The 11,039-nt window shown below is 42.9% G+C and overlaps 1 protein-coding gene across 1 annotated transcript in view; it reads left to right on the top strand.

Moving 5' to 3' along the window:
* The first annotated feature begins 1,417 nt into the window (after window positions 1-1,417).
* Window positions 1,418-11,039, top strand: part of MMS22L (MMS22 like, DNA repair protein) — a 71,710-nt gene continuing 62,088 nt past the window's right edge. The window contains exons 1-4 of the mRNA XM_053381502.1: window positions 1,418-1,454; window positions 4,808-5,001; window positions 6,840-6,965; window positions 10,655-10,707. Coding sequence (XP_053237477.1) covers window positions 4,823-5,001; window positions 6,840-6,965; window positions 10,655-10,707 — 358 coding nt within the window. The 5' untranslated portion in view covers window positions 1,418-1,454; window positions 4,808-4,822. The remainder of the gene's footprint in view (window positions 1,455-4,807; window positions 5,002-6,839; window positions 6,966-10,654; window positions 10,708-11,039) is intronic.

Raw genomic sequence — 11,039 nt, 5'->3', positions numbered from 1 at the left:
GAAGATATCCCACAAGGCAGCAAAGCTTTAGGAACAGAGTTTTCATTCTCCTAGATGGGCTGCCCTCCCAGGTTGAAAAGCCCCATCTACCCCTCACTTCTCTCTTCAGCATGTACATAAACCACCTTCTTGACTGTTGGACCCACTATTGGTCTCATCTGCTCAATTTGCCAGAGCCTGTCTTCACATGCAGGGGAAGTCCCTAACTCACCAAGGGTTTGAGATCCATTGGCTACCCTCACCTGGTTCAGCTGGCCACCTGAAGCAGTTTCCCAGGGTGTGGTTGTAGCTTCTAGGAGCCACAGGTGAGAGCTGAGTGCAGGATGAGGACCAAAAGTGAACAAACTGCCTCAGGAGCATGAAGTGTCCTCCACCAGAGATACTACCCCTCCCCTTACACCCAAAACACCCCAGTGCAATCCTGTACTACTTCCAGATAAGCAGGGATAGAGCTGGGCTGTAAGACTTTAACCCACTTAGCATTGTGGCCCACAGAAGCTCTGTGCCACCTGAAGCAGCTGGGGAAAAGTGAAAAGCAAGTCACCAATTTTTTCTGCTACTGATATGCTGGAGCAAAAACAATCAAAATAAAACCTGTTAAAGAACTACTCTTGAGCATGTGCAACTTCTCATTTTTAAAACTCACATATCATAGCACCAATTAGACAACTTGCTTGCTTCTGATAACCGGGTTATAAACACATTAGCTTGGGAGCAGCTACTAGTTTTAAGTATGTTGAGACACATTTTAATTATTGTTCCTAACTAGGTTTTATTATTCAATAGTTTATAATTGATGTTTTTAAATGTTTTAAGCTGCCTTGAACCCCAGCTTGGGAGGAAGGTGAGCTAAAAAGTAAATTAAATCAAATTATTAAATTAAATTAAAATGGCTCTATGCATGCTTGCCTGAGTCAACCAAAGTGAAATTACTGCGACTTCTGGGACGCGTTTTGAGTAAGTGAGGAATTGCTCTTTTTGCCATTTATAAGCATGCAGGAACACAATGTGAGACTGCAAGGATGTTAAAACCTTAAACCCACTAAGTAATAGCAACAGCAGGAGGAGGAGAAGGAAAGCCCCACGAGCAAGAGTTTGCTCCAGGCAAACAAACCCTGCAGGCTTGGGGAAGAAAAATAAAACGCAGCCCTCCCCACTTCCAGCTGCAACACTTAAGGAGAGCGCCGTTAATGTCAAAGCGGAAGAAGATCCTCTCGGGGCCTCCGGGTGAGAAAGCAAAAGGGGCTGGGCCTTCAGCGAGGAGGCTCTCCGGCCAATCGGAACGCGCTGCGTCAGCGGTTGCCTCCTCCGGAGCAGGCGCTGTTGCGCGGCTCTGGCGGCGCGCGGGAGTTTCGGGGGAGAGTTGGCGGCTGTTCCGCGAAAGGAAGCGGCAGGCGGGACGGAGGGGTACATAACAGGGTGATTGACGTGGGAAGCGCGGGAGGCGGCGGCAGGTGAGTGTGCGAGGAGGCACTGCGGGGGGGCGGCAGTTGCCTCTCCCCCCCCCATCCCCACTCTCATGCGGGGTTTCACTGGGGGGAAACGGCGGGTCTCTGGGTGCTGCAGGCAGGGCGTGTTTTACTGGGTAAAAAAAGTAAGTGCTTTGGCGCCCAATGGGACGTATCCTTCTGCATCAGGACTGTACTAGTTCTAAACTTTAACTCTGAATCTGGAAGCTTTCCTCTCCATCCCAGATTAATGCTGCAGATTTATACACCACCGGGGTTGGGAATCTCAGGACCCCGGAATGCAGCCTTCCAAATTTCTCTTGGGACTCTCCCCCCCCCCATACATCCCTTGCTAGGCCTGCTTTGCACTCTCAGGTGTTTCTGCGTGACTGGAATGAGCCCTCGACCTCCCTCTTGCCTGGATGGAGGGCAGAAGGGGATTTGTGGGTAGAAACAGCACAAAAGGCCAGTGGTACCTCAGGTTACAGACACTTCAGGTTACAGACTCCGCTAACCCAGAAATAGTACCTCGGGTTAAGAACTTTGCTTCAGGATGAGAACAGAAATTGTGCTCCGGCGGCGGGAGACTCCATTAGCTAAAGTGGTACCTCAGGTTAAGAACAGTTTCAGGTTAAGAACAGTCCTCTGGAACGAATTAAGTACTTAACCCGAGATACCACTCGGGTAATATTCATTCATGCCCATTGCTCTGCCTGCTTTGGGCCTCGGGTCCCACCATTTTTCTCTCAGGAGGAAGTGTGGTCCTTGGGCCTCTGCATATTTCTGTGGGCTAAGCCGCATCTTCTAAGCATTCATTCATTTTTATTCATTAATCTCCTGCATTCAAAAGGATCCCAGAGTGGTTTATGATGAGTGAAACACAGTGAATATCGAAACGTGTACCGAATGAATACTGGTACTGAATACAGCAGCAGACACAGGAAAATCCATACCTCAGTACCTTTAATCTTGCTGAGTACAAAAGAGGCTTCTGTGCCACTACAGGAGGATATTGCACTTTTGGGGTGCCGCTGTGTCACGGCACAGTGAGCCCTTCCTGATGGTGGAAAAGCGACCCTCCACTGATCTCAGGGCTCAGGTCTGAGATCACATACACAAGGGGTAATGTATACCCTACAAAGAAGGGTATACATTAGCATCACCAGGCCGCAATGTGATGCACATATACTGTGCTTGGAAGTTACCCTTGTTGAAATTATCTACCTCTGAAATAGGCTGTTCTGAGTATTTCTTAGTCACCAATGAGGGGAATACAGGCAGCACATGCTTAGGGGCTTGGGTCTTCTTGATTCTATTTTAAAAATGCCTTTTACACCCACCTAATCTCTCTGCAGCCACCATGAATGCAGTGTACAAGCTCCTTTAATAGGTTACGTTGCTGAAGGCACACATTCAAAATCAATTGATGTGGATTAGTTTATCTGCTAATATCTATTAGTCTCTCTTTTGTAATCTCAGGTGGTTAGAGGTGAGAGGAGAGCAAGGTGTCCCACATACTGAGTGCATGGTTATGAACGAAGTGGGAATTTTAAGTTTGTGTGTAACTGTGAACATGGAATCAGCATCTACTGCGACAGTGTTTACTGCAACAATGTGAGCCTGTATTTGTGACATCATGCTCTCTATCATTTCAAAAACCCTCTTGAAATTACCTGCACTCAACTAATATAAAAATCTGCCATAGCACCACTATTAGAGATGAAATGATTTGCTAAGTTTATTAGGTGTCTGCTTGTTCATTACAGTGCTGGGCACTTGACTGTACACAATACACAATTTCCCACTCTTTGTTTTGAAATTACTGATTTGCCAACAATAAGTAAATATTAGAAAATAAATTATAAACAGATGGTTTATTTATTATCCTTGCTTTGTAGTTAACACTTGCATGATAATGTTAATCACAATTGTGCCAAAGAGATTTTACTTGTAGCTTGATTTTCTTGTGATAAATTGATATTTTACGATTGTACACATACAAAAGACACTGGAGGAAAGAAGAAAATAACATTTCTAAATGCACTATACATTACTTATCAGACTTCATAAGACGAACCTGGCTGGATCAGACCAGAAGCCAATTAAGTCCAACATGGTTTCCACAGTGGCTGACCAAATGCCTATGAGAAGTGCCTGAACAATATGTAAACACAATGTCACTGTCCTTTTTGTGTTTCCCAGCAGCTAGTATTCAGGGACATACTGCTTCTAATACTGGGAATAATTTATAAGAATCATAACTAGTAGCCACTTACAGACTTAATCTCCTTGAAGTTATCTAGTTCCCTTTTATAGCTATCCAAGTTGACAGCCATCAATATGTCTTGTATTGGCAAATTCCGTAATTTAATTATGCACTGTGTGAAGAAGAGCCACCCATTCTTGTTTCAGCTAATCTTAAATTGAGACGTGTTCCTTTTGTTTATTTTGGCTGTACTCTTTATTTGTACACGTGCCTAGGATTGAACCTAGGTTTATGTAGACATGCCTAGGATTGCGCTGTAAAAGAACTACACGCAATTGGATTCAATATGACTTACTTCTAGGTAAGGCTGCTGCCTTAACCAGATAAACAAATTATAGAGGGCCTTGTAGCTTACAATTAGTATGTATATGTGATTGCACCGAACAAGAAAAATTTGGCAAGATACAAATACACTCCATGTTCAAGATTAAAATTATATCTAAAAGGCTTAGGAAAATAAAGGGTTTTTCCTGGGGATGAAAAGACAAAGCCGTTGTCCAGCAGACCTCTGGAGAGAGCATTCCACAATCATGTCTAGGGCTCTAATTGTGTAGTCTGGTCTTGGTGGCTATATTATGCTAGAATTGCTAGTTTTATTAATAGAGAACCTTTTCTTGAGGTGCTTTTAAATGTTATTTATTGTATTTTATATAAACTGCTGTGGGAAGAATTTTAACTTTGAAAGGGAGTATATAAATTTGTTAAACACAAAAAACCCACACCCAGCTTTCTGGGGTACCACCACCAAGAAGGCCCTCTCTGGATCACATTGGTCTCACCACAAATGGTGGGGCACCAACAGAAGGTCTTCCACAGAATATAAGTTATCCTTTTAAACCTTATAAATTCTTCGCATACTCAGTGTCCCATTAGGAATTAATGAGGAAACATTTCATAAGTTTTGTTTCCTTATAAACGTTGGGATGCTCCCCAGTTTGAAAACTTACTGCTATTTGGAATATCAGTGGACATTCATTTGCAAGCAATGTTTCTAGTTTGGCTTCATATTCTAGTTCTGTAGCCCAAATGTAATTGTGACAGTTTCACATTTAGAAAACAGAACAGACACAAAACATGTACTATGTTACTTCAGAGAGAAGTGTGAACAATGGATGAAGATTTCAGTGCTCCCTCGGTGCCTTCATCACTCACTGAGAGTTTAGAGATGGCTATGGAAGTGGAGAGACAATGCGCCAGACTCCTCTGTTTCTCCTGTGCATCAGACACCACAAATGGAGGGAAAAGCTTTTCTGCTGATTCTTATTTAGCAAGTGGGTCTCTTAAGAGGTATGTAAAACTTAAAAATGTCACCCTTGGGCTTTTGTCTTGAAAATACTATTGGGCAGGCTTGACTTTACTAAGAATGTTTCAGTGGCATAATTACTTTGAGTAGTATTAAAATCCCCTGTGTGTGAGTGTGTTCAGGACTGAGAGTTTAGAATGTTTAATTAGTTTCTTCTAACAGCTGCTGTGTGCCACAATGATCCCATTAGTGTCTTCGACTTTTGTTTGAATAGAGGGTATGGGAGCTCGTTCATACGTTACTGACGTAGCATAGCTTGATGCTGAAAAAACAGTTCCGTTTTGGCTTTTTGTTGCAGTGGTAATAAATTCAGATGCTGATGCAGTGCCAGTGACACAACAGAACTGCAGTACTGCTCTTGAGAAATGATTGGGAGTTCTAGGTGTCCTATGCGAATGGTGCATGGATACATTACTAGTACAGGGTCTTAACACAGGGCAGAAATATGTAACAGCAACATCATGTTAGCAATAGAGCAGCTAGTGTTCCTTATATCAGCCAAGATTAAGGGACTAGGGCAAGTTGTAAGGTTTTGTGCTCCTTTTCCATTCTGGCTCACATTTCTTCCATTCTGTGCTATGATTTCACCAAGGCTTGCATCAGCATCCGCCAGAGCCAGGGCTTGCGGTTAACCAGGAAATGAAGCTGACTTTAAAGCAGAACCTGCTTTGTTGAGTTACATTGGTGCCAACACAGGAGTGTGCATATGTGTGTGGGTCTGCGAGTGTCAGTGGTGTAGATAGTAGATAAAGGGTCGTGATCCCATGACAAAAGAATACTAGTTCACAAGTTGGATATATGGAGGACATTCTTGGGAGAAGCTTTCTGGGTGCGGAGGGACATGGGGAATGCCACCTGAATTTCAGTAATAATGGTATCCCCCTGTGTGCCCTCTTTGGTACTGTGGGGCTTGTTCTGCACTTTGGTAGACCAGGGAATTAAGGGCAATGAAACGGGTAGGTGACAGCTAGAGTGCAAGCAGTGAAAGATGTGCTGCAAAGCTGCCTGAGCAGGGGTGAAACAATATAATCACAGAAGGAGGCCCACTTCTTTGGACCAGTCGCATCCTCAAGTAGCCATTCAAGTTGAGCTTCTTCATTCACTTCTACTCCAGAGCATTTTGCCAGCTTCAGCTGTTTCAAGATCAGGATAACCAGTCATTCATGTACTTGTAACCTCCAGATTGGATTACTGCAATACATTCTATGTGGGGCTGCCCTTTATGTTTGTTTGGCAGCTGCCTCTGATGCAAAATGTGGTGGTTCAACTGCTCCCTGTTACACTGCTGCTGTATGAATTGCACTAGCTGCCAATTAGCAAGCTAAGTTCAAGCTGCTTGTCAAAAGGGTATACAAAGCCCTATGCAGCTTGGGACCAGCAGGTCTAAAATATAGTCTCACCCCTTATATACCCAATTGATCACTGCTCTGCAGGAATCGGGTCTTTAGTGTTGTGGCAACTGTCCTTTGGAATTCCCTCCCGTTGTATATTTGGCAGGCACCATCTCTGTTGTCTGTTCTATGGCTATTGGAAAGCTTCGCCTTTCTGCAAGCCTCGTAAGTGGATATCTTTATCCCAGTCTGCATCTGTGTTGGAACTGTGTTTATATATGAAATTGCTTTATATTATTTTATATAGGGAACATTTTAAAATTGGTTTTTACACTTTTCTTGTCTTATGGTTATAACTTTTATTTTTTATATATTTGTTATATTTTTAGTTTTAACCTTTGTGGGGACCGTATGATAAAGGGCAGGAAAGAAATCTAATAAAATAAATAGCATTTTAAGAACCTGTGAATAATTCTGCCTATGTTTTTCAGGGTTTTGCTGGGGCTGGATCCTTTTCCAAATGACTATGAAGAAGACATCATAGAGTTATTTGGTTTCCAGTGGGTTACCGAAACTGCTTTAGTTGAGTCTTGTACACTTCTCTTTGGATTATTTAGGTATTTTTTTTTAGTATATTTATCTCCATAGCGTGTAGTCATAAGTATACTGAGCCAAATTATTGTCCTCTAAATATACAGCACTTTTGGAGAGTGGTTCTGAGGGCTTTGTTAGGGTCTTTCGAACATATAACATACTTTATTATTGTGGTACATTGTTACTGAACCTTGGGAAATAGCCATGCTGTTGCATGAGTCACACAAACACTTTAAAAAAAAGTTCTTATTGAGTAAACATGCATAAGTCACACTAAGTTCAATGAACTTTCTGGTAATTGTGCTTTGCATTACGCTTACAAGCTTGTTGCTGTTGTCAGCGCAAAATGGCTGCAATGCTCCAGAGCCAGGACAGGCTTCCAGGTGAACTCAGCAACACAACATCAGCATAGTGCTAGTCCTGTCAGAGTGAAAACATGCATTGCAGCAATGGCCACAGCACAGAGTGACTTAACAATGTAGCATCCCCACCAGTCATGACATGGTTCACAGTGCAGGCTAGGGCAGAACCATTTCACTTGGCAACAGCACCACCAACCAGGGCATTGCATTCAGACAGAGCATCATCAGCTCTTCATGCAGAAGGCCCCAACTTCAATCCTTGGTATCTCCAGTTGGGGTGGGAAAGGCCCTGGTCTGAGATCCTGGAGAGCCACTGCCAGTTAGAGTGGACAAGGCTAATCTAAATGGAATAATAGTCTGAATTGGCATAAGGCAGCTTCCTATGTTTCTATGGCTTTAAGTTCTTTGGGGGGCGCCCTTCCTAGCATCCGATGTCCAACAGCTGTACATTAGCTGGTGGCATGGGCCTTCTCTGTGATAGGGCCCTAATTGGGAATCAGGCCACCCTGTGAGGCAAGGCGGCCCAACTTTTCATACCAAGTGGGCAGCAAGAGTACTTCCACACGGAACCAGAGGGTCACACACTGCCTTTGGCTTTGCTTGAGGGAGCAAGGACAAAATTTGACACCACCCCCAGCCCTTGCACTGCCTTCCCAACGTCCCAAAGCAAGGCTCCGGACATTGGGAAAGCAGCTCAAAGGCTACCAGGATGAGGGGGCATCAAATGTTGCCAAGGGCCGCCCCAAAAGGCCTCAAGGGCCACATTTTAGACCACCCCGCTCTGAGGTATGCCTGTTGCTGACTCTTTTTTCCATTTTGATGTCAGCTTATTTGCTTTTAATTCTTTCAGGCATTTGCAGGTTATTAGCTTTTCAGCTTCTGGCTAATGTAGCCACCCTGCGGTTTTATAGGTTGCATTTATGTTTTTATATCTACTCTCTTGTTTGTTTATTGTTTTGTGTTTTAAATTTAGCTTCACTGTATCCTGCCCTGAGATCATTTCCAGTGAAGGGTGCATATAAACATCATATTATTGGGCATTGCCACATCATATGATGCAAAAGGGGGTGATACGCAGGGGAGAACTGAGAAATAGATGGATGCTACTTAACCATTCTGCTACTTCAGGAATAGCCACTCATGCCCTTTAGATGTTGTGGACTACAACTCCCATAATTCCTTACTCTTGGCCATGCTGCTGGGCTAGATCGAAAGTGTCCTCCAAAACAAATGAAGGGCACCACATTGGCTAGCCCTACTCTACTCATCTACCTTGCAAATTTATTCTCTCCCCTCACCAAACCATTTAAAATGTATTTTCTCCTCAGGAAAGTTCTGGAAACAAGCCTGGCTGAGAGACAAATAGGCTTGAAGAGGGAGGGATTTTTTTAAAATGAGAGAATCTATGGTCACTGTGATAGAAAAGCATCCCTTCCTCCTGCCTTCACTTGCCATTTTTCCAACTCTACCCTGCATTCATGTTATATTAACATGTGTTTGGGAACAGTTTACTGATCCCTGCTTGTGGCTGGTTGCAGCTACATTATGTGGCCCATACCAATTACAGGATAAGATCATGGGGTTTACTTTGATGCATGCCAGTTTTTGAAACATTGCTACTTCTCTCTTGGTAGTCATGGGGCCTGTGGGTTTATTGGTTCTCGTGTATGGGGTTCATTTCACAAATTGCATTTGCCCCAAAGTGGAATATAATATTTTCCTCTAGTTCTAGTCTTGACCATAGCTATCTATTTAGCATCTGTATTACTGTTAGATGAGGCTACACTTCAGAATAGTTTGACATTTGAAAATTGCATCCAGTGCAGAATGGATCTGCCTGCTTATTAACTGGCATTTCCTGTAAAAGGCACCTTACTCCTGTTCTGTATGATTAGCTGTGGCTGTCAATTTTTTTTTTTTTTAGCGAAGCCGGGGATTCAGGCTATACCACAGCCTGGTTATAAAAAGTTGCTTAACCTTTTGTTGAGTATGTTGTCTCCTTTTGTAGCAAGTAAATTTAATAGCCCCCGGACAATGTGCCAATCAGTGCCAAATGCTAAATAACTTTAGTGAAATTTTCTGTTGAAGATACGGAGCCGTACTTAAGATCAGAAAGCATATATAGCCAATGCCACATCTAGAGTTAGAATTGCATTTTTCTGATGCTTTAGCTCTTATCTTAAGCCCATGGTGGGGGACCTTAGGGGCTGACTGGGACCATCAAATCCTCTCTATATGGCTGTCCCTCTCTCTGGGCCACACCTCTCACCCACCTTGCTCTACACCCTCCTGACGTAGCTAGAATGTGTCATTGAACTGTAATACTACCTCTAGCTTGCCTGGGTTGGGAGATTATATAGATGTGTTTTACACACACACTACTACTACTTTGGCAATCACTCATAACTGAATAAGATTGTCTTCCATGAACACGGTCTTTACAGTGAGTCCATAAGTGACTGTGGAGGACAATTCTGGATCCACAGGTCCTTCCACAGAAGGACATAGGTTTCCAGGCCGGGGTTGATCACAGTGAGGTTTTGCCAAATGTGCCTTTCAGTAGGTGACAAGTAGATTCATATCTGCTGCAGCCTTCATCTGCCTTCACAGCCGTTGTAACATACCACTTACTATCTTCTGCCAGTTCTGCCATTGAGGACTTCTTGGATCATTCTTTGTCTAACTCCTCCCCTTTGACCTTACCATCTTGGGTGACCCTGCTGGGAATACAAGACTCCCGACAGCTTCACTCACAAGGGTCATAGGAACATGCAAGCCCACTCACTATGACAAGGTGATGATCCAGCAAGTGACCATCACCCACACACACTTTTGCCTGGTTGGAATGTAGTTTATTGTACAAAGCCAATAGCCACATCCATTGCTCCAGCATCACTTGCAAGCAGCCCTCTGGAAATTGCCCATGAGGAAATGAGGCCCTGAGGCAAAAGCAAAAACAAAAAACCACCCCCCCCATCTCTATCTTAAGCTAAGACAAATATAGACTTCCCTTGTAGTTTCTTCAAATCTCTTGTTTATTTCCCTTGTTGTGTTTCAGCCTGCCATACATTAACATAGTTCTGGTATTCCCATACTCTCTGTTAGTTAAACCAGGAATAAGCACTAACAAACTCTTTTATGTGGAATCATCATTATCTGTAGGAGGTGATCAAGGGATCAGGCAGAGCATGCAAATTGGCTTGATTTTTTCAGTTTTTTATGTACCTTTTGTTACAACTGTTAAGTTGATTTACCCACAAAAATGAAGAAGCTGTTTGTTGGTTTTTATGAAAGAACCTGATTTTAGATTTCAAAATTTTGTTTCGTGTGTGTGCTTTCTTTGTTGATAGGCAGCAAATACACAAATTGGAAAACCTCATTCCACCAAGTTTATCTGACTTTGGTAAGTTTTTTTTAATGCTTCTAGGTTGTTTGTGCCTTGCTGTATATTTTTTAACAATAAATATTATGTTTGCTTGTTTGCTTGTTTGTTTTAAATGGAACCTGCCCCTTTCCCTTCCTCCAGTATTCAAAACTTATGAACTATACACAATTTTGATGCACTGACTTGATATTTCTCATAAGTGAGCCCTATTAAAAATTGCTAACCTTTAAAAGAAAAACTGTGTTATTTGCAACATCCATAATAACCCAACAGGGGCGGGGGGGGATCACAATTGGCTTTGTCTTTATCCTCACCCACGGGTAGTGGATCACTTGGTTAAAGTGATGACA

The sequence above is a fragment of the Podarcis raffonei genome, chromosome 3, assembly GCF_027172205.1.
Source record: "Podarcis raffonei isolate rPodRaf1 chromosome 3, rPodRaf1.pri, whole genome shotgun sequence".
Taxonomy (NCBI): Eukaryota; Metazoa; Chordata; class Lepidosauria; order Squamata; family Lacertidae; genus Podarcis; species Podarcis raffonei.
The sequence above is the reverse complement of the archived record's forward strand: the minus strand, read 5'-3'. Positions and strand labels throughout refer to the sequence as shown.